The following is a 24,980-nucleotide window of genomic DNA, read 5'->3' on the forward strand; positions in this document are numbered from 1 at the left end:
GGTGCAAAGTAAGCATGTGTATTTCACATGGAGATCAAACGGAGTATTATTTATAGGGTTTCAGCCTTTTACCAAAGCACAAAAGAAAAACAAGCTTACTTTTATATAACCCTCCAAGAGGACCACAACATTACCATAGGGTTTGCAGGTTTCCATGCCTCAATGACCTGGAGAGCTATGTTGGCTCTTGGTAGGGTCACCCATGCCAAACAGGTCAAAGGGTAGAGGTCCTCCAGGCTCAGGGGTTCAGCTCAGGGCTAACAATCCTAATTGGTAAAACAAACCTGTTACAAAAACAGCAATGAAGAATCCTTTCACATCTAAGTGTAATGGTATTCCTGACTCTGCACCCAGGACTTGTATGGCTGACAGTAGTGAAAACCAAAAGGAAGCTACTGACATGATGAAGGAAGCCCTGTACACGACCAGAGATAGATGACATCCATTATTACCCTAAATGCCAACAAGTCCGTTATCAAGTCATTGAAATTGGCCCTGCTCCAAATTATTAATATTACATTTGGAGCGATTCATATCCTTTTTCATGATATAATGACCAGTTTTCCTAGTTCTTTCCCCAAATGATACTTGCTTGACCTGGCTAAACTCATTTCTCTTGGACCAGCACATATTAAGTAAGAATTTATGTAACATCTCTGAAAACCCTTGCAGAGTTTCACTGAGCATGTTACAACCTACAAAAGATTTAGATGCGATTGTAATGGAGGAAATGTGGCAGTAAATTTGTATGCATCATTCTCCCAATCTAGGGTAATGACAAGATAGTTACCAAGATTCTAGAAAGCCATGCCCATTCAGTAACACCACGTGCAGCATAGTAGCAGCTATTCTGAACTCAGTGCAACTAACTATTGGCAGCAACGTAGAAGGTGCAGCTTCTACTGAAGAGCATATTTAGTCCAATCAGCTGGATATATCTGTCAAGGCAAATTTGTTATAGCAGTGTTGGCTTCGAGCTAGGAGTTTGTTAGGGAAAATGGAAATATATCCTGATTATTACTTCCAGCACTCCTTCATCTCCACCAAAGTGAAAGTGACTGGACTGTAGTATTGAATTTACTTCAACTCTCTTATTTCAGCAAAGGTGCAAAAGTTTCAATTTTCTAGTCCTCGGGCTCTACTGCTGAATCTACAGATGTTCCCTCAGCCAGTTCAGATGCACTCCATCTGGACCAGGCCTTCAACTAATTTAAGTCCGCCAGCCATCCAATGCATTCTACTTATCAATATTGGAGTCATTCAAAATCTCACTGACTTCTTCCAATGCTGAAATTCCAGCAGTATCTTCTTCCTTAGTAAGGTATTCGCTTAGTGTCTCAGCTGCGGCGACTAAGTTTGTTTTTCCTTCTTTAATCAGAATCTAATTTAATATCACAGGCATATATCATGAAATTTGTTAATCAGTACAACATAGACAATATCTTTGGATTCTTTTTGTGGTTGCTGCCAGTGTTTTCCCATTCTCTCTCCTTGCCTCTCTAATTTCCTTTTTCACTTCCCTTGTGTGCTTTCTGCAGATAGCCTGGTTCTCCCTCAAGTTAACATCTTGAATCCGATGAGTGTGTTCTTGTTCCTTCTTTATTGTGCAGGTACCTTGATTTCCCTCTTTCTTTTCCCTCATGGAACTAAAATTAGATTTCTGATGAAATAATTTTACCTTAAAGGACTCTCATTGTCCGATTATAGTTTTGCTACCAAGTATTGATTTCAAGACCGCTATCAAATCATTGAAATTGGTCCTCCTCCAAATGACTAATATTGCATTTGGAGTGGTTCATATCCTTTTTGGTAGCTGCCCATGTGATATAGTGGCCCATTTTCCTTGTTCTTTCCCCAAATGATACTTGCTTGACCTGGCTAAACCCATTTCTCTTGGACCAGCACATATTAAGAGGAAGAATAGCTTAAGGTAGATCAAAGCTGCTGGGGAAACTGAACAAGGTTTAGGCAGCATCTATGGAGGGAAATTGTTAATTGATATTTTGGGTAGAGACACTTCATCTGGGCTGCCTAAACCCTCCATAGGTGCTGGTTGACCCTGTCACGACTGTGGGCATTGCTGCAAATGGCCGGGGAGCTGAAAGAAGGCGGCAATCACACAAGTGAGAATTCACACACTCCACTGAATTAGGGCTCATTGTAATTGTATTTAATTCTCTTCCTTTTGTCACAGTCTGGTCAAGTTTTCATCAAAGCACAGTGATGACAATGTTCCTTGCTTCCCATGCCCCAGGAGGAAAGATAGACTCAGTTAAAGGAGCTGTACTATTTTAGTTCTAGATTACTGCTTTTGAGTCGCAGTGATGGCATTAGATTTAGTAAGTTTAAAAGATTTTAGTTAGTGGCCATGTCAGCCAACTGCTTATTATTTTCCTTAATTCTGTACAGTTCTTCTTAAAACTCAGTGAACTGTTCAGTCTGTGACAGTGTTTCTCCCTCTGCACCTGGGCCATTTCTGAACATCTGTCAGACCCGCTGAGTTACTCCAGCATTTTGTGTGCTGCTTCGCAGTCTCTTGCACCTTTAAGGCAAATCATGACCAACTAACCATTCAGTGTCCCAACAATAAAAGAGAGGATAGAAAAGGGCATCCATATTCATTGGGAAAAGTATTTGAACTTTTTGGAAACATCGATAGGTACACACTTAAGGGACTTGTAGAAATGTGGATGCAAAGTTGGCTAATGATTGAGAAGAAAGTAGCAGTAAATGTTTTTTTTTGGCTAGAACAAGGCAAACATCGGTATTTCACTGAGTTCAGGACTAGAAGCACCTCTGATTTGGATCTACATTTATTAAAGACTCAAGAGTTTGGGTGCAATTTCCAACTTTTCAGATTACATAAAACTTGGAACTGTAGTAACCAGTGAGGAATGCAACAATAAACTCCAAGAGAATGTAGGCGGCTGTCTGAATGAGTGGACACAAGGTAGCTGAAATTCAATGCTGAAGACTTTGAAGTGAGTCTGTTAGGAAGAACAACAGTGATCTTCCAGGCTAAATGCCTCAAAAGCAAAATATAACAGATAAAAAAATGTTTAAAATGCAGATAATTCAGCAACATCTGTGGAGAGAGTGAGATGGAGATAAAGTTTCAGGTCAATGCCCTTTGATCAGAACACAGCTCCCAGAGGAGTGAAAACCAGTACCTTGGCCAAAGCTTATCCTTCAATTGGTATCATTTTCAAAACAAAAACAGATTATCCTATAATTATAACAATAGTGTTCAAGGGAGGTTGATGTACGGAAATCATCTGCCAGATTTTCCAATATAACAATACTGAATACACTTCTAAAGTACTTAACTGGCCATAAAATATTGTTGAATGTTGTGTGACTGCAGAAGGTTTAGTGATGTTATGTGTACAAAAACTGTTTATTCTTCTGGTGCTGTGAAATACAGATTATCAAAAGTATGTGAAGTGCCTTTGGAGTAGATTGCCCTTTCCACTGTCTCCAGGAATATTTCTATGAACAACTGTCAACTCTCAAAATAACAAACACAGCAAAAGAGAGCTGGAATTATTCAGAAAATGCATTGGTCATACTTGAATGAATGGTATTTTGCACTGATGTAAATACTCTGCAGTACTTTGTACACAAAAACACAACGAATGCACATGTTTGAGTTAGCTCCAATTTGATTTAAGCTCCTGTTGTCAGTACCCACACAAGAAGATCAACCATTGACATACCACACACTCTAATGCATTGACATGGCATATCTCATTCATCCCAGAATCTCTGGGTGATGCAATCCTGATCTATTTTCTACCAAAACAACTGCAAATATCACAAAGGTGGTTTATTTGAGTGTTGAAAAGTACCAATGTTACTTCAACATCAAAACATTTAAAAATATCTTTTTTAAAATAAAGAAATAAAATTAATAGCTGTTATTAGTAGTTCAAAACTAAACAAAATCATTATCTGCCTCACTTCCACACCTTACAATCATCACAGTAATCAACAGGGTCTCAGATCCAGATCTAACTTAAAAGACTTGACCAGTGATAAAGCTGGATAATTTCAAGAGAAGTGGTCTCCGCGCAGACACCAGCTTGGTTTGATGTTCTGAATCACTAAGTCCAGGAATTCTGTTCATGTTCCACGTTTTCTGGTATTTAAATGACTAAGCACTGGCTGTTTTGTTCACTGATGAAATTAGTCACTACTATCTGGCCCATCTGTGGTGGTTTGAGGCCTCTTCTGTCCATTCCCCATTTCTCTACACCTGCAACATTTCTGTTGATTGTATGATTCATGTCTAAAATCCTGTTCTAGCAAGCCACGTTAGTTCCTGAGGACTGGGTGGATGAGATCCAACAGCCAGGAAGGCAGTTCTGCGACACTTCATAGAGAGCAAAGGGCATGATAAGGTAGAGAAGAAGTCAAGGAAGGAAGACCACAGATGTGATGACTACTCAAGCTACTGGACCTAGACCTCCAAAGTCTAGAGATTAGAATTATCACATGTGTAACAACTTTTCCACTTTAAAAACAAGTTTCTTACGGTCATCATCCAACACGATGGACAACCAATCAGTTGTCTAAAATCCAGGCACAGGTTTCTGGTCTGCCTAGGCTTTTCTGGTATTTATCAGCATCAGTCTTAATTCACTCACTTTTGTCCATGTATCTGCAGTAAGATGCATATTTTCACCACATCCAGCAGACCGACATTAAATCTTTCTGTTGCTTCTTATGCAGAAAGTAAAGTATAAAATTACTCAAGAATTGTCCTTGAGGTAATTGTAGGATCAAGTCACAGTCTGGTGATCAGATGTTGACACTGGAAGCTCACATTCATTGAAAATACCACACTATATTCATTTTGACACTCATGTGACATCTTAATTTAATTTTTGTCATGGGACTATTTAACTTTTTATTATTGGCATATTTTCTAACTCATTTCCTGTTTGCCTCCAGCTTTTATCTTGCCCCCTAGGTATTTTTGCCAGCCCTAATGCCAAACTTGTACATGCACAAAACATCCCTAAAAACTTGCTGTCCACCTCCATTCCTGTTCTTGTCACTTAGACACATGTCAGAGAAACAAATACATGCATAATATTCAGTGAAATTTCATTCAGACTTCTTGGCCAATATTAAATGACATCTGTTGACATTGAAATATTCAATCTGAAATTAATAAGGTTTAAATCTGTACGTCCCAAAGAGATTTGAATGAAAAAGCGAATCAGTCTTAGTTTTAGATTTTGGAAATATAAAATCACAGTCTTATTTTATTTCCAGACTAAATAGCTCTGCTACTCCTGGATGAATGCACAAAAGATCTTGTTTAATTTTGGTGTGGATGTTTTCACATTAAAACAAGCATTATTTTTGTCTATTCCTTTTCTGTGACTTTAAGTGAGTACAATCAATAGAAGTATCATAAAGAGGAGCTTCAAAACTAAATTTTACAACAATTTCAGCAACAATTGAAAATCCAAAATGTGTAGCTGATTCAAATCTGAAATGAAGACAGTTATTAGCTCAAGTCAAGGACTCTTCATCAGTTCTACTGAAGCTGTTGACCCTAAAATATTAATTCCAATTTTCTTCCCACAGAGGCTGCATGACCAACTGAGTGCTTCAGTATTTTCCATTTTTATAACGATTTTAATAAATCATTTTATCTCCCAATACTCAAACTAATGAGAAAACTAGATTAGCAGAAGGTAGGCAATTGCAACTGTTTCTGTTCTCCAGCTAGTGTGTTTGCTGATGTTATAATGTCCAAATCTAAGTCTATTATTTCTAGGTATTGAACTTAATCGGAAGAAAATGGGAACTATCATTTGCAAAATTGTTATTAATTTAGTGTTAAAATGTACTGTGCTACTAATCTGAGCTGGTGCTCTAACACATTGTGCTGAGGAATAGTAATCAGTGCTCATTCATCAGCACAGATTCAATGAAAAAAAGTGCCTGCTTCCATCTTGTATGACGCAATAAAAAAACACTGCTTGTTTTCAATTTGCTGACTACGTACATCAATACTTACAAAGAGAGTTCTCCTCCACAATCCTGACTACAATTTATCTACTGCCAAAGGGTGATGTTAAGTAGGCACATGAGGTACTGACTGCTGCCAACAGTAAACAAGAAGCAGCCTACCCCAACGCCTTTCAAATCATTGTTGGGGTCTTCAATCAGGGTGTTTGAAGAAATCTCTACCCAATTATCATCAACGTATCACCTGCAGCACCAGGGGTCCCAACACACTTTGACCACTGCTATTCCACCACAAGGAATTCCTACCATTTAAACCCTAGACTGCATTTTGGGAAATCTGGTCACTTGGCTATCTTCCTCCTCCCTACATAGAAGCAGAAGAGAAGCAAGGACAATGAAGAGGTGGTTGAGGGAAGTGGCAATTCCAAACCAAACTTGAATCTCTGAAGAATGTTTGACAGCTGTGGCAAGGCTTGAATGTTATCACCTCCTACAATGTGAAACCAAACGACATAGGTGACAACAAGATTTCACTCCCCAACGAGCTCAATGCCTTTTATGACCGTCAAAATTCGAGGCACCTTTATGAATTCCCACAACCCCCTAGGACTCTGTGATTTCAATCTCTGAGGCTGACATGAGAGCATCCTTCAGGAGGGTGGACCTAGGAAAAGTATTCAGCCTAGATGGAGTACCTGGAGACCTGTACTGATCAACTGGCTGGAGTGTTAACTGATAACTGTAATTTCTTGCTTCAGCTGTCTGAGGTACAGGCTTCAATTATATCAGTGTCTAAGAGGAATGTGATAACCTGCCTCAATGTCTATCATCCAGTAACACTTGCATCGACTGTGATGATCTGCTTTGAGAGGTTGGTGACGAAGCATATCAACTACTCTTTGAGAAGTAACTTGAATCTGCTCCAATTTGCTGACCGGCACCACAGCTCCACAGCAGATATCATTTCATTCATTCTTCACTCAACCCTGGAACATCTGGACTGCAAAGATGCATTCATCAGGATGCTCTTTATCAGTTACAGCTCAGGATTCATTACCATTCTACCCTCAAAACAAATCAATAAGCTTCAAGACCTTGGCCTCAATATATCCTTGTGCGACTGGATCCTCAATTTCCTCACTTGCTGACCCCAGTCAATTCAGAATGACAACACCTCCACAATCTCAATCAGCACAGGTGTGCCACAAGGCTGTGTGCTTAGCCCCCTGCTCTACTCGCTTTATACTTATGACTGTAAGGCTAAGCACCACTCCAATGCCATATTTAAGTTTGCTGATGACACCACTGTTGCTGGCCCAATGAAAGGGGGTAATGAATCAGCATATAGAAGGGACATTGAAAATCTGGCTGAGTGGTGCCACAACAACAACCACTCCCTTGACATCAGCAAGACCAAGAAGCTGATTATTGACTTCAGGAGGATGAAACCAAAGGTCTATGAGCCAGTTCTCATTGGGGAGTCAGAGATGGAGAGAGTTAGCATCCTTAAGTTCCTCAGTGTTATAATTTCAGAAGATCTATTCTAGAGCCAGCTGTAGGTGTCATTACGAAGAAAGCACTGCAGTGCCTCCACTTTCTTAGAAGTTTGCAGAGATTTGGCATATCATATAAAACTGAAAAACCTCTATAGGTGTGCGGTGGAGAGCATACAGGTGGCCCCTGTTTTTCAAACGTTCACTTTACGATAGCTCGCTGTTACGAAAGATCTTCATTAGTACCTGTTTTCGCTAACCAAAGAGGATTTTCACTTTTACGAAAAAAAGACACGCGCTTTGTACGTGTGTTTACCCCGAGAAAGACTACCATGACCTTGAAGCCTTGTGCGGGCAGTTGTGTGCGCATGTGTGTGTGTGTGCGCATGCGTGTACATGCGCGTGCGTATACGTGCCGATTTTTTTCTCCAAATTGATTTTGGCTCGCTGTCTTCCTGATTTTGATAAGTGAAACTACACCGTACGTACAATATTTCTACTTAATATAGACGGTATATTTGTCATATCATTTCTGCTTTTACTATATGTTTGTGTTATTTTAGGTTTTATGTGCTATTTGGTATGTTTTGGTAGGTTATTTTTTTGGGTCTGGGATCACAAAAAATTTTCTCATATAAATTAATGGTAATTGCTTCTTCACTTTACGACATTTCGGCTTACAAACGGTTTCATAGGAACGCTCTATTATCAGATAGCGGGAGAATCCTGTATTGACTGTTTAAATCACGGCTGGTATGGAAACATCCATGCCCTTGAATGGAAAAGCCTACAAACAGTAGTGGATACAGCCCAGTCCATCATGGGTAAAGCCCTGCCCGCTACTGAGCACATCTACATGAAGCGCTGTCACAGGAAAGTGGCATCCATCATCAAGGATCCCCACTATCCAGTTCATGCTCTCTTCTTGCTGCTGCCATCAGGAAGGAGACATAGAAGCCTCAGAACCCACATCACTAAGTTCAGCAACAGTTATTACCCTTCAACCATCAGATTCTTGGACCACAGCGGATAACTTCATTCACCTTCACTCACCCCGTCATTGAGTGGTTCCCATAACCAATGGACTCACTTTCAATTACGCTTCATCTCATGTTCTTGATATTTATTGCTTAGTTATTTACTTATTTACTTGTTTATTATTACTTCTTTTTTCTTTTTGTATTTTCAGTTTGCTTTCTTTTGCACAGTGGCTGTTTGCACATCCTGTTAGGTATGGTATTTAATTGATTCTAATGTGTTTTTTGTATTTACTGTGAATGCCCACAATAAATTGAATCTCAGGATTACTTTGATAATACATTTACTTTAAACTTAGAATTCTAAATACAAACACTCCTATACATAGTATCACTTTATGGACATACAATAATAGACAATAGACAGTAGGTGCAGGAGTAGGCCATTTGGCCCTTCTAGCCAGCACTAACATTCACTGTGATCATGGCTGATCATACACAATCAGTACCCCGTTCCTGCCCTCTCCCCATATCCCTTGACCCCGCTATCTATAAGAGCTCTAACTAACTCTCTCTTGAATGCATCCAGAGACATGGCCTCCACTGCCTTCTGGGGCAGAGCATTCCACATATCCACCACTCGCTGGGTGAAAATTTTTTTCCGCATCTCTGTTCTAAATGGCCTACCCCTTATTCTTAAACTGTGGCCTCAATCAATATATGCACAGTATATAATCTATCTTATGTATTTATATTTATTCTTTTTTCATTATAATTCTGATCTTTCTATAATTGTGTTAGTTTCACACTGCATCAGATCAGGAGTAACATATTGTTCTCCTTACACTTGTGTGCTGGAAATGACTTTAAATGATCTTGAATTCTGAATCTGGAATTTTAAAGTTCAAATCTCACAGTGGCAAGTTACAAACATCAATTCAGTAACTCATAGCTGATTTAATTCTAAGATAAAATATGATAGAACAGATGGCCTTGCTTGTAAAACTTTAATTAATTGGCTAATGCCACACTGAAGAAGAAAACTTACTATGTTTGTCTTACAGACACTAGTAGTGCCGTCGCTCAAGTCAAATAGATGTTCTCCTAAGCTGTTGTCTATTGGTGGGTCCTCAGGTGGCTGTAGAGGGCAATGCAGGATCCACGTATTTTGGTGGAGCATGGACATGGTGGAGTAGTGGCTGGTCCTTTAGTTGTTCTTTCTCTCCTTTTGCAGGTACTGTTTGTTCTCTGTGGCTCAGCGGAAGTCGCTGTCGTGTACCTCAGCTCCCTCTTGAACAGATTTCCTCCAGGTGCATCTATTGAGTGCAATGTCTTTCCAGTTTTTAGATGTAATATTGACTTCTTAAGGCTGATTTTGATGTAATCCTTGAAGCGTTTCCTTTGCCCACCAGGAGCTCGCTGACCTTCTTTTAACTGGGAACAAAGGATCTGTTTGGGGAGATGCGAGTTAGGCATCTGAATGACACGACCTATCAATCGGAGTTTGCGTTGCTTTATCGTGGTGGAGATGCTGCTCAGGTTAGCCTCTTCCGGGTATGTTGGTGTTAACGTGCCTGCCCTTCCAGCTTATCCTCAAAATCTTTCATAAGGTTCTTTGGTGGTATTGTTCCAGGGCTTTCAGGTGTCTATTGTATGTAATCCATAATCCTGCTTTATACAGTAACGTAGGAAGGACAGCTGGTCTATAGACCAAAAGTAGTGTTTGGACCTGTAGGTTGCGGTCTTCAAAGACTCTTTTCCTTACTCTTTCATAGGCTCTACTAGTACTACTCAAAGATTATAGCATTACTAAAGTACTGAGAATGGGAAGCTTAATTGATGTCTCAATTTTACAATCTATTTTATTCCCCTTTGTGTCCATTGATTTTAAAAAAGTTTGATTTTAGTTGTTGCTAACTAGTAATGCATTTTTAATCTAGTAGTACATGTATTCTAAAACTTTTGGACAGGCAGCTATTAAACCAGTGCAAAAATGCCTAAATAACTGTGACAATGATAAAAGCTTGTTGCTTTGGTAAGGCCATTTACCTCAATAAAAGAACCAAATTTGTGACCTTACTGATCCATTTAGCTGGAGAACTGAGACTGTTACACACTGGGCTGCTAGGATGCCATTAGTATTCATGTTAAAATCTTCTGCACTGGCCTAGGGGGGAAAGCAGTAAGGGAGGTTTTGTTGAAAGAGAAATGAAGACTAGCACGTTTTTTTTTTAATGTTGAGATTAAGAATTAGCTTTATTTGTCACGTGTACAGTACATCAAAACGTCACAAAATATATGTCCACAACTTAGTAATTTGTACATCTCTGGAATGAAGGAGGAAACTGGAGGATCCAAAAGAAATCTGCATGGTCACAGGGAAAACGTACAAACTCCTTGCAGTCAGTCATGGGAATTAAGCCGCAATCACTGGTCCTGGAAAGCATTACACTAGCTGCTATATTACTGTGCCGCCCACATGTTATATTGATTATAATGGATTAAAATGGTTTATAATGAAATAGAATGCTGGAAGTAACCACATCACTGGGAAAAAATCCTGCAAGGAGGGTACGCTAGCAGAGCTTGGAAGAATGGAACCATGTGCAATAATACGTAAATAAACAGTACAGCGCTGTTTGGGCTTCTGGAGGTAGAGAAGTGGCTGCTTTGTATGAAGAAAAGGACACCAAAGGAGAGCATCATTTCCCTTATCTGTTCATCCCCCTTCCTTCGAGCAGATTTCACTACATCTTGACATCATGTGTCTTGAATTACTTTAGATAAACTGTAATCATAAACAATAGTCTTTTGAGAATGCAAAAATAATTTCCAGATGGGATAGTGATTCGCAAAGAGATCTATGGCAACTGAGCCGTCAGAAGTTCAACATCAGAACAATCGCACTTTTTAATCATACTTGCAAATCTTGGATGGGGAAATACCCCGACCCCAAGGATTGTGAGGGGTCGGCAAACAGATAACCTTCCTGCATTCCAGCTCTTTCTGTTTTGATTTCGTTGTAAGAATTCAACTTCGGAGGAATCTATATACAATCAAAAACGGAGTTGAAAGTAAAACCGTATCACTTGTGTTTCGCTTTCCAATACAAACTTACAGTCAGTTTTCTGCCATAAGTGAGATAACTATCAGGAAACAAACATTACAAGGAAGGAATGCAAGTATGTACATTGAGGCAGCGGCAGGAACACAGGGAAGGTTATTGAGTTAGTTTTATAATTCTGTTTAGTGAAGCCACTTACAGACTAAGAGAATTCCTTAAATTCTGACAGTGGTGTCCATTCAAACTACATTGTATACATAAGGAGCATATTGCTGTTGATTTAGTTCTAAGTTAAACAGAGCTAGTCAGAGCTCAAACGCCACGTATAAATTCACCGTTAAGACAATTGTTAGTAGAATCACAGGAGGTGACAGGTTGGCATGCAGGCATGAGATAGATTGGCCGGTAGACCAATGTAGCAACAACACCCTCACATTCAGAATCAACAGCGCAAGGAATTGTTCATGGTCTTCAGGGAGGGAAAGTCAGGAGAACATACACCAGTCGTCACTGAGGGGTCATCAGTGATCCACTTCAAGTTCCTCGGCATCAACAACTCAGGGTCTATCTTGGGCCCAACGCATTGATGTGGTCACAAAGAAGGCATGGCAGTCACCATACTTCATTAGGAATTTGAGGAGATTTTGAATGTCACCAAAGACTCTAGCAAGTTTCTACAGATGTACCATAGAAAGCATTCTGACTGGTTGCATCACCGTCTGATATGTAGACGTCAGAGAAGGCTGCACAGCATTGTAGACTGAGCCAGCTCCATCATGGGCACTAATAGCCCTATCATTGAGGGCATCTGCAAAAGGCAGTGCCTGACGAAGGCAGCGTTCATCACTGGGGACCTTCACCATCTAGGACATGTCCTCTGCTCATTACTGCCATCAGGGTGGAGGTAGAGGTGTCTGAAGACTCCTTAATGTTTTAGGAACAGCTTCTTCCCCTCCTCCATCAGATTTCTAAATGGTCTATGAACCCATGATCACTATCTTACCATTTTGGTCTTCTTCTTCTTCTTCTTCTTCTTCTTCTTCTTCAGTATTTTTCATATTTATATATTTCTTTTGTAACTTACAGCAATTTTTATGTACTGCTGCTGCAAAACAACAAATTTTACGACATATGTCAGTGATAATAAACCTGATTCTGATTCTGGATTAAAAGGCCCAAGCATCAAATTTCCCCAGTGCTACGAGAAACCATAGAAAATTTATTATATAAATTGAACCCTTTTGACTCATTACTAACCAGTCCATACCCACCTTTTAATAGTGTATCTGTAGCCTTGTAGGTAATGGTTCTTCAAATACATATCCAGGTGTGTATTAAATATGAAAGGGGTTTCTGCCTTTAAAATTCTTTCAGGTAATACATTCCAGACAACACTTGTGGGTGAAGAACTTTTCTCTCATCTTTCTTCTCAGCCTCTAGCAAGGACTCTAAATTTGTAACTTGTGGGAATCATTTCTTCTATTTACTCTTTCTGGGTGTCTTCAAAATGTTATGCATTTCAATTAAATCCTCCCAGATTCAGTTTATCTGACATTACCTATGAGTTACAATTATCCAGTCCCACCAACATTCTCACCAAGCAATGAGCAGCTTGCTGGAGAAGTTGGGGAGTTGGCAAAGAGGAGGTGCTGGAGTAGCAGTTGTGGGAGGAAAGAAATTGGCAATATTTTAGGTCAAGATCTAACTACTTGGATAAATTACTGAAAATTGTGTCCCTGTGTAGTTGATGAGTTCAAGACTACTGATATGTTAAAAGGGTGAAGAATGGGAAGAACAGTTCTGAGATTGACAGTAACATGTACAAAATGCAGGAGGAACTCAGCAGGTCAGAAATCTACAGGAAGGAATAAACAGTTCTGGGCTGACATTCTTCATCAAGACTGGAAAGGAAGGCAGAAGAAGCCTCAATGTAGGGGAACAGGAAGGAATACAAGCTAGAAGGAGACTAGTGAAGTGAGGGGGAAGGTAGGTGGGTGGGGGAGGGGGGATGAAGAGAGATGCTGGGAGGTGATAGATGGAAAAGATAGTTGATAGATGGGTGTCAGAGTTCAATTCTAATGTCCTGTGTAAGAAGTTTGTATGACCTTCCCATGATTGTGTGGGTATCCTCCAGGTGTTCCAGTTTCCTGCCGCACTCCACAGACGTACTGGCAAGCAGGTTAATTGTTCACTGTAAATTGTCCTGTGATTAGGCTAAGAGGTTTCCTAGCTGTTCGGCTCATTAGGCTGGAAGGGCCTGTTCCACACTGCATCTCTAAGTAAAAAATTAAATTCAAAAAGTAAATGTCTGAAGAAGAAGGAATCTGATAGGAGAGGGGAATAGACCATGGGAGAAAGGGAAAGAGGAGTGATACCAGAGTGAGGTGATGGACAGGTAAGGAGAAGAGAAGAGATAAGGGGGAATGGAAGTAGAAAGAAGGGGGAGGGTGGAGGTATGATCAGAATGTAGAAAACATGATGGTCATGTCATCAGGTTGGAGGCTACCGAAGTGTGTTGTTCCTCCAACCTGAGAGTGACTTCATCATGGCAGTAGAGGAGACCATGGACCATGGAGTGGGGATTGGAATTAAAATGGTTGGCCACCTACTTACTCCAGACAGGTGAGATTTATTCCTGTATATAGTCTATCTATCATCTAGAATAAGGTGTCTCAGAGTAGGGAATATGTTGGGGCACATGAAACTGCAGATGCTGTAAACTCGGGGAGTCATGCAGCAACTCCGTGATGCAAAGTGATAGAGTACATTTCAGGTCAACATCTTGCACTGGGACTGAGAATTTAGAGGGGAGATAGCCAGTACAAAGGGTGAAGGGAAAGGGTGAGCCAAGGGCTGGTAGGTGATAACTGAACCATTTGAGGTGGGAGATGATGGGTAGATGGGTGGGAGGGGGGACGGAGTTGAGAGATGGTGACTGGTGGGTGAAAGGTAGAGACGTGAGGAGAAAGGAAAAAGAAAAAAGGGGCAAATGAAGCTGGGGGTGCGAGGAGAAAGTGGAGATACAGGCAGAGGCTCAGAGGTGGGAAGTGGAGACTAGAGACTTCAGATACTGGAATCAGTTAAAGGAAAGAGATAAGTGGAAGCAGGTAAATTAGCGATGATAGCAGGTAGAAATATGTCAGGGGGCAGAGGGAACGGCGATGGGAAAATAATTTATGCCTGTTACTCATTTGCTAATACTCCAAACCAGACAGTGGATGCAATTTAACAAGGAAGGCATCGTGGTCACTAAGGCTGAGGTGGGCCACAATGGTTGATTCCTGTGCTGTACATTTCTGTGATTCACTATTTTATCACATTATGCACACAATTGTGGTTACTGAATTGTGGTCAGTGATAATAGGAAAGGAATAAATATTTTATTTTGTTTTACACACAGGTACAATGAAGTCAGAAAGTAAATGTGTCCTTTTGTTTGGACTGTTATGAATTTCGCTGTTCCTTTGCATTCTAAGAAGCAGGCAACACCATCAGTTAACATGTGAAGCTCCATAATAAAAGTAGTATAATTTTAACATTTTTAGCTTTAATTGGGAATCATATTCACCAGAAATTAATCAGGAATTAAATTGCAGGTTTCAATGAAATTAAGTGCATTAAGAATTTGTGAATCTTAACAGTATGCAACAATTCACAGTTAACACACTACAGTGAGCTATATGTCACAGATTGGCAAACCTCCATTATTTGAATGTGACCAACGGTCTAAATATATAGAACATTAAGTATTTAACATGCTCCTTTCACTTTGAAGTTCATACTTCAAATAAGTAAAAATGTGAGGAAGGAGAATGGCTAGCTTTTCCTAGCTCCTTTCTAGCCCTTAGAGAAAAGAATGTACACATAGTTCTCAGCCTACAGAAACCTGTTTGGCTAAGCAGTGTCAATGGACCTGTAAGCCTTAGGTCATTTCATGGCAAACTGACATCCCCCCAGAAAGAACAATTTAAATGTTTTGTGAATGCAAGTGGCTATTACTCTAATAAAAGTAGAAATTCAGCATATACTTAATAGGTCAGACATCACCTATGAGACAGAGATAATGTTGATGGTCAGTGGAAAAGGATCGAGTGCTTTCCCGGCTTATATGATGAATATGCTCTTCTCAGGCTTCCAGCTGGGTACAGGCATCAATATTAACTGACTTTTCAATGACGCTGCCATCTTCATCGGGGATGATGCCTGGGCACGCCTAAAGCAGTGGTATTCATACCCCCGTCATCTGACAGAGGAAACCTGATTGGATGAGGACTAACCAGTCAGGAAGGATGGATGACAGGGGTATAACTACCACCAGACTAGACATCCCCAGGTATCATCCCTGATGAAGATGGCAAAATTTGTCATTGAAACATCGGTTAAAATCGATACCTGTATCTGGCTGGAAGCCCAAGAAGAGTTTATTCACTTATGGTCAGTGATTTTCCAAATGAAGTAAATGTTTGAAACTGTACAATAAAATTGTATCATTTTAACCCTATCAGCCTTAGAAGGGGAAGACATTCATCTAAAATTATGCAGAGCTGAAATGATATTAAAGCCCACACAACTCCACAGTTCTTGGACATATCTTTGACAATTGAATTTGCTCTACATAGCAGCCCATGTAGCATTGTCTTTTATAGCCATGATACAATAATATTTTAGCTTGGGCGAAGAAGAAATAGTTCTTTCTCTAATATTTTGCTTTTGATTATCACTATTTGTTGCAGTGCAATTCTCAAAGGACTTCGTTGACTTTTTGTTCGAAGGTTCTTTGTTATCAGAGTGCCTTCCAATTCTCTTTCTCTTTTACACCAGAGATCATTTTCAATTTCCCTACAGCAGCCATATACAGTGTATAATTAAATTTCATGGCCTTGATGCTTAAAATGTTTCTGTGAAAAGTTTTGCTGCAGTAGGAAATCCATCAGTTACCTCAGAACCCATGGGACTGGAAGCAAGTCATCCTTGATTATGAGTGGCCATCTAAGAAAAAGAAGACTCATATCAGCAGTGCAGTTGTGTACCTCTCTTACCATTCCAGTTACTCACGTTGAACCCTGACCTTGACTGGTGCGAATTATAGATAGTCATCTTGTGACTATACCCTGGGAGCCTTGCTTTCCTTCCACGTTCCAAAGGTGTGCTGATTTCAGATTAATTGGCTACTGTTGATTATCCCTTACTGCAGGGGAGCGACAGCAAGAATCAAAGGAAAGTGGATGGAAATGTGAGAGAGAAAGAGTAATTAGAGAATTAAGTAGAGGAAAGAGATTTGAAACAACACACACAAAATGCTGGAGAACTCAAAAACTCAAAAGGTCGGGCAGTATCTATGGAGGGAAATGAACAGTTGGTGTTTTAAGCTGAGACCCTTTATTAAGATACTGAACGATGTGCTGAATTCCTTCAGTATTTTGGGAATGCTGTTCCAGATTTTCAGCACCTGCAGACTCTCTTGTGGCTGGTGAATGGGATTTGATGGCATTGCTTAGCATGGACACGATGGGCCAACTGGCTTCCTTCAGAAGAGTGAAAGGCATAGACAGAACATTAAAACTCTTGAAAGTAATTGCCAAGCTGATAATATTAGTTGTATATGTTCTGAATAGTGTGCTCCCATATGTTGTGGCTTGGACAGAGTGACAATGTGCATAATTTAATATTCAGTCTACGTTTCATTTGTACACACCTTGTGAGCTTAGTCTGAACTTGCCTGAGTGAAATAAAACTAGTTATACTTACAGAGCAGAATCATTCTTTGAAAGAAACTACCGAGGATTATATGATGCATTACAAAACACCTTGGATTTAGAAGATCTTTGTAATCTAACAATCTGACAGTTTTAATGCTTAACTGAAACTTCAAATTGCATGCAATTCTCTTTAATTCTTAACATTTCTCACGTCAGTGATTCCTCACATCTGAGCAGCTAATCACCCCTGTCCACAGATTCCTTGCCAGTTGCCTTTTGAGTACAAATCTATTTACTTTTTTTATTTAGAGATACAGCACGGTAACAGGCCCTCCTGCCCCAACCAGCCCATCCCACCAAAATGGTCACCCGTCATCTACCAACCTGTAAGCCTTTGCAATGTGATAGGCAAAAAGGAGCATTCGGAGGGAACCCATGTGGTCACGGCAAGAATAAACAAGACTGACAGCAGGGGAACTGAACTTGGGTTTTCGATGCTGTAATAGCTGCTGCAAAAGAGAGACTGAACAACCAAAGGACCCAATCAATAACTACAGCCACCATTTACACTTGCCCGCGCTGCACCAGAATATGTGGATCCCAGATCACCCTCCATCAGCCCCCTGAGGACCCACCAATAGGTAACCCCTTAGGACGATATCATACTTGACTTACAATATCACACTTATACTATAGCGTTATGCTACACTACTCTGCTATACTACTCTGCCACACACTCTCTACACCTTCGGAAAATTTTTGTACATAATGTATCTAAGCAAGCTCTTGGAGGGATCTGTTCCGGCAAGCACAGGGGATCAATCATATTTGCAGCTTCTTAAGCAAGATGTTAATGTTTTGCCCTTAGCCCTCCTTATTTTATAATAAAGATTTCACAGATGTGAAAGAAGCAAAACTCTTCTTTGACTGAACTGTCTTTTGTCTTCTTTTATCTTCTGTAATTCTATGAAGGTACTTTTCCTCACTCCTGTGTCAGTGAAGTAGCTCACTACCTTCATAGAGGAAGATCATCCTGTTTGACTTTTTTGCCAGGGATAACACACAAGCATTATGATAGAAAAAGATCTGAGCTTAATAGTGCTCTGGAATGATAGCTACTGGGTTTCAATCAGGAAACAATTGGAGTAATAACCTTTCTGAAGGCTTTGAAGGTGAATCCAATTTTGGTAGAGGCAAGATTGCTACTTCTTTATAAGACATAACACCATAAGATATTGAAGCAGAGTTAGGCCATTTGGCCCATTGAGTCTGCTCTGCCATTTCCTCAACGCCGATCTAATTTTCCTTTCAGCCCCAATCTCCTGCCTTCTCCCTGAATCCCTTTATGCCCTGACCAATCAAGAATCTATCAACCTCTGCCTTAAATATGCGTAAAGACTTGGCCTCCATGGCTGCCGGCGGCAACAAATTCTATGGATTTGCCCTTCTCTGGCTAAAGAAACTCCTCCTCATCTCCTTTCTAAAAGGATGCCCCTCTACTCTGAGGCTGTGTCCTCTAGTTTTGGACTCTCCCACCATAGGAAATATCCTTTCCACATCCACTCTATCAAGGCCTTTCACCATTTCATAGGTTTCAATGAGGTCAACCCTCATTCTTCTGAATTCCCATGAATACAGGCCCAGAACCATCAAATGCTCTTCATTTGACAAGCCGTTCAATCCTGGAATCATTTTCCTGAACCTCCTTTGAAACCTCTCCAGTTTCAGCACATCCTTTCTAAGATAAGAAGCCCAAACTTGTTCACAAGTGAGGCCTCAGCAGTGCTTTATAAAGTCTCAGCATTACATCCTTGCTTTTATATTCTAGTGCTCTTGAAATGAATGAAATAACCCTAACCCTTCCTCGCCAAAGACTCAACCTAAAAATTAACCTTTAGTGAACCCTGCACAGGGACTCCCAAGTCCATTTGTACCTTGGGTTTGTTTGGATTTTCTCTCCATTTAGAAAATAGTCAACTCTTTCATTTCTTTTGCCAAAGTGCATAGCCATAGACTTCCAGACACTGTATTCAATCTGCCATTTCTTTGCCCATTCTCCTAATCTGTCTTAAGTCCTTCTGTAGTCTCTCTAATTCCTGAAAACTATCTGCCCCTCCACCTATCTTCATATCGTCTGCAAAACTGGCAACAAAGCCATCAATTCTGGCATCCAAATCATTGATACATAACATTTAAAAAAATCGGACCCAACACAGATCCCTGTGGAGCACCACTAGTCACTGGCAGCCAGCCAGAAAAGGCTCCCTTTATTCCCATTTTTTGCCAGCTGCCAATCGGCCACTCCTTTATCCATGCTAGAATCTTTCCTGTAATATTATGGGTTCATAGCTTGTTAAGCACCTTGTCAAAGGCCTTCTGAAAATCCAAGTACACAACATCAACTGATCCTCCTTTGTCTAACATGGTTGTTACTTCTTTTAAAGAATTCTAACAGATTTGTCAGGCAAAATTTTCCCTTGAGTAAACTATGCTGACCACAGCCTATTTTATTATGTGCCTCCAAGTACACTGAGGCCTCCTCCCTAATAATCAAGTCCAGCGTCTTCCCAGCCACTGAAGTCAGATTAATTGGCCTATAGTGTCCTTTCTACTGCCTAAATTCTTCATGAAGAGCAGAGTGACATTTGCAATTTTCCAGTCTTCCAGAACCATTCCAGAATCACTACTAATGCCTTCACCACCTCTTTCAGAACTCTGGGGTGTACACCATCTGGTCCAGGTGACTTACCTACCTTGAGACTTTTTAGTTTCCCAAGAACCTTCTCTCTAGTTATGGTAATTTCACGCACTTCATGCCCCTGACATCACGAACTTCCACCATACTGCTAGTGTCTTCCACAGTGAAGACTGATGCCAAATACTTATTCAGTTCATCCACCATTTTATTGTCCCCATTACTAGCTCTCCAGCTTTGTTTTCCAACTGTCCAATATCCACACTTGCCTCTCTTTTACACTTTATGCATCTGAAAGTAAATGTCTTTTTGTGGCAGGTTTGACAACAGTGTTTTAATCAATTCCTTTGATTGTTAACGTTAATTTCTGGAGACCAAATCCCTTGCCCCTACTTCTTATTTCAGTAGCAAGGTAGGACAAATAAATCTAACTTTGTATTTTCCCTGCCTGAGTTAAGGAGCCTAAGTATTCAATACAGATAAATACCTCACTAATGTCTTCCAAAGTCTAAATGAAGTATCCAACAAGCACTTCAGCCTGCTTCACCAATGTTATTCACTTGGATTTTATCCTTATGGTATACATGGGAGAACCTTCCCCAAGTTGTTTAGCCTGCGGTTGTGTTTAATAATTGTGTGGTATTTTTGCGATCACACCAAGGTGTGATTGACAGTCTCGATACGCGAAGAACTTGGGTCTACGGGAATGCCTTGACCATCCATCAATCATGCCCCAGCCAATGGGGGAATGGCCCACTGCCTTGTGGGTCAGTCTCAGGATAGACAAAGACTAAGGGAGTAAACCTTGACAGCGAATCCAGAATGGAGTCCCTAAGGATGACATACTGTGCCTCTTCCCAGCAATTCCTTCAGCCATAGTGGTACCAAATTGTAGTGGTTCTTTGTTTCCTTTGGATTATATCACAGGCCAAGAGGGGGATCTTGTTGGCTGGGCAGCCCAAGGTCTTCATATCACCTGCCCAGGCTTGAAGCCCCCTGGGGAGGTCACCCCAGCAACGCCACAAGACTTTAGGAAATGGCTGTAACTGGTTCTAAACTCACACTAATTGGTTTAGGAATGAGCTCCCGGGGTCGCTTCTGATGGTGGGAGAGATGATTGCATCTCTTTGGGCAGCTACTGCCCACCTCAAGCTGGGCAGCACCCAGCCAGTATGGTGCTGTCCCGCCATGACCTGCCTGCTTCTCTGGGTGCTTGGAGCTTCGAGACTAACCTCAACAAGCACCAGGCAAACCTAGAGGAACCAAGACGGCTCCAGCTCTTCGTATTGCAAGCTGGGATATCAGGACCATGTCTTCTGGGCTCATTAGTGACTTCCAACAGGTTGATGAAGCAAGCAAGTCAGCCATCATAGACAGAGAACTTTGCAGACTGAATATTGACACTGACTTCCTTCCGGTCACTTGTCTGGGAGACAATGACTCTATCCGAGAATCAAATTACACCTTCTTCTGGCCAGCGAAGTGTCAGGATGAGCCAAGGCTGTGTGGTGAGGAAGACACTCGCCACACCTGTCGAGCCCCCATCAGGAGGGACAGACAGAATTCTCAGTCTCCACCTATCAATATCATCCAGTCAACTTCAGCAGCATCTATACCCCCACTCTCAGTGCCACCCCTGAAGATAAAGATCTCCTTTGCGGGATACTGGATGAAGCATTGTCCAAGGAATCTAACACTGAAAGGTCGTACCTGTTGGGAGACTTCAGTGCTAGAGTAGGAGCTGACAGCAAGGCCTGGCCCAGCTGTTTGGGCCCACAAGGGGTGGGAAAGATGAACAAAAATGGAAAGAGGCTGCTAGAGCTGTGTTGTTACCATGGACTGTGCATACCCAACACATATTTCCAGTGCAAGGATCTTCACAAGGTCTCATGAAGACAATCATGATATTGCCACTGGAATCAGCCAGGCCTTGTCATCACCAGGCGTGCAAATCTCAGAAATGCCCTTATCACCCGCAGCTATCACCGCTCAGACTGTGACACTGCCATCTCCCGAGTAGGCACCAAAGTGAGGCTCACACCAAAGATGCTGTAGCACCCTAAGAGGAAGTATCAACCACACATCAGCACTGGTGCCGATCGAACGCAGAAGTTCATTGACCGCTTTGAAGATACTGCTGCAGCCTCCATCCCTGATGACAACTCAATTGAAAGCAAATGGTTCGGTCTCCATGATGCCGTCTACAGCTCAGTCATCACCGTGTTCGGATAGAGAGAACACACACAAGCAGACTGGTGTGAAGAAAGTTGGAACCAGTGACTGAAGCCCAAAGAGGAGCCCACCTTGCCTATGAAACCCCTTTTTATCAGCCGTCTCTAGAGACGTGGCTAGTTTGCCCCGTGCTAACAGCCACTGGACTCAGTGGTGAGAAAACCACTTTTTTCAATCTCCATACATCTAGGGTCAGTATGGCTTGGATTACACCAAAACTGGGAAGTTGGGATGCCTTGACCACCCCGTCTCAAAACCCTGATATGTGCAAATACTGCCCCATGCAATTAGTTGTTGGCAAGAAATTACAGATTGCATACAATTACAAAGAAAGTATATTTACAAATTTCAGCTTCATCGAATAATTAGTAGGAAAAAGAAAGAAAAAAAAATTAAAAGGGCCCATCACAGTTTACCCGGTCCAAATAGGCAAGACATAGCAGATGATCAGGCCGCCTGGAGTCTGGCAGTTCAAAAAAGCATGCAAAGAGCAGAAAGAACCCACATCAACGAGCTGGCTGCCAGGAGAACTTGACGGAAGGAGAGGGACACACCAACCAGATGCCCGTTTCCTTCACCTGCAGCCAGTACAGAAGAGACTGTCACTCAGAGGGGGACTCAGCCACTCTAGAAAGTGCACCACCACAAGCTGACTTTTCTCATGTGCTACCCACCGCCTTCCGAGACAGAAGGATGCCAACAACATTTTTGAGATCGCATGTTCAAACTTCCATCATTACACTCATTAATCTGTCTTTTTCAGTTACTGTTTTGGTCTGCTCCCCCCTTCATAGCATGTATGTACATAGTATGTACATATTCAGTTCTAAAATTTGGTTCTCTGACTTCAGCGTCCACCAATAAAAAGGTAAATGAGGACAGAATTTCTGAGGACAGAAATTGCTCCTTCTACTTGGAAGTATAAATATAATGACAGGCATGTGCTCCTATAGTTTCATCTGCCACTCCTGAAATGTGGAAAATGTGAGCTGGTATGCAACACTTGTCAACCTTGTTGGCTTGCCAAGGCCCCAACATGTTGGATGTGGAATTGAATAGTGCTTAAGCACATCCTGTGCATCTCTTTGTTCGTTACATCATTTTTATTTACCCAAATCTTCCATTTTCATAAGAATTGCTATTTTAAGGGCTGAGATATCAGAAGAGGTTGGACAGGCTGGGACCTTTTTCTTCAGAAAATAGGTGATTGAGAGGTGATCTTTTAGTGGTGTATTAAATCAAGACGAGCATAGAGAGGGTAAAGGCATGCAATCTTTTCTCTGGGGTTGGGGGTATCAAGAATATGAGAGCATGGCTTCAGGTGAGATTTAATAGGAAATTGAGGGACAACTATTTTTTTACACAGAGGGTGGTGTGCATTTGGAATAAGTTGCCAATGGAAGTAGCTCACAGAGTTGAAATTATAACTTTAAAAGGCAGTTGGACAGGAACACAGAGAGGAAAGGTTTGGGACTAGCTTGAATGGGCATCTTGCACAGCATGGACCTGTTGGGCCAAATAGCCCATTTCATTATTATCTAACTTGATGATACTTCTATTCTATTGGTATTAATAGTTGCATGTTTACAGTAAATATTTGTTTGATACAGTACATTAAACCATGCGCTACCAATTAACAGACCACTGAATTAATGCCTTTTGATGCTAATTACACTAAGTCACTTGACCTCCAGCATTGCATATTCCTTGCATCCTTGTAAAACTATGCAGTAGATGATAAAAAAATATTATTCTGGAATTAAATAACAGATAAAGTTCATCTGTCAATGGATGATAAAAGCATGGATACAAGAAGATTGAAAGTTTTTCCAGTTCACCATCTACCAGTGAATGTATATACAAATGGATTCCAGCTGATCGTGATGGTAATTACTAAAGGTTCTGCTTTCCTTTAGGTGACTGACAGCACAAGGCAAAACTTGATTGGGTCACATGCCACAGGATAGTCAAGCCTGGAACTGAACTCTGATCCATATCCTAACTCCGCCTTCCTTCCTCCAGTATACTGATAGTTGAGGACCAAGTAATGGTTATAGCTTTGCTTCATCCCTGTAATAATCTTACATGTAAAAATTACCATGTGGTTTGTTACATCACAGGGCTTGGAGCATTTTCCTCCCCTTTTGCCATTAACTGAATCTTGTTCCTCTCTTGGAAGTGTCTGCTCACATTGTGAAGTTTTATCCAGTTAAAGCTGGCTGGTTGCAGAGTGGTGCAACTATTAGAGCTGCTGCCTTGTAGTGCCAGAGACCTGTGCTCAATTCTGACCTCCTATGTTCTCTATGCAGGGTTCGCATGTTCTGTGACTGTGTGTGTGGGTTCCCTCTGGATGTTCTGGTTTCCTTCCACTGGCCAAAGATGTGCTGGTTGGTGGGTTAATTGTCCCTAGAGTCTATATGAGTGATAGAATCCGGGAGGAGTTGATGGGAATGTGGGGGAGGGGACTAGAGATTGGAATTAATTTCGGATTACTGTAAATGGATGGTTGACGGATAAAGAGGCCTTGTTGGGAAGAAAGGCCTCTTTCTGTGCTGTACTTTCCGATGATTCAATGATAATGTCTGTCTATTTGAGGCTTGTAACTTGTAAGTTTCTCCTTGATTCCCTGCTCTGAGGTGGATGTGGAGTGGGGGGGGGGGGGTGAATGGGGGTGTGCCTTATAGGCATACTGAGCATGCAGACGCATTCTTGGCAGCGGATGGTGCTCAGAGAGGCTGTGCTGGAGGGGATGGTTGGAGGCTCGGAGATTTGACAGACTCGGAGTCCGCTGCAGTCGGGGCACTTTCACTGTGTGCTGCATCTGCGAGGCTGAGT

General features: G+C 41.2%; 1 protein-coding gene across 4 annotated transcripts in view; it reads right to left on the bottom strand.

Annotated features, from left to right (window-relative positions):
* LOC140715673 (progesterone-induced-blocking factor 1-like) overlaps nt 1-24,980 on the bottom strand; it is a 282,888-nt gene that overhangs the window by 82,334 nt on the left and 175,574 nt on the right. The window contains exon 19 of one of the 4 annotated variants that reach the window (XM_073028064.1): nt 10,724-11,501. The exons of 2 other annotated variants lie outside the window; for them this stretch is intronic. In XM_073028064.1, the coding sequence (XP_072884165.1) occupies nt 11,501 (1 nt within the window). In that variant the 3' untranslated portion in view covers nt 10,724-11,500. Of the gene's footprint in view, nt 1-10,723; nt 11,502-15,960; nt 16,509-24,980 lie in introns of those variants that run through there. One more of the 4 variants, XM_073028058.1, reaches the window with a different exon arrangement.

The sequence above is a fragment of the Hemitrygon akajei genome, chromosome 2, assembly GCF_048418815.1.
Source record: "Hemitrygon akajei chromosome 2, sHemAka1.3, whole genome shotgun sequence".
Classification (NCBI taxonomy): domain Eukaryota; kingdom Metazoa; phylum Chordata; class Chondrichthyes; order Myliobatiformes; family Dasyatidae; genus Hemitrygon; species Hemitrygon akajei.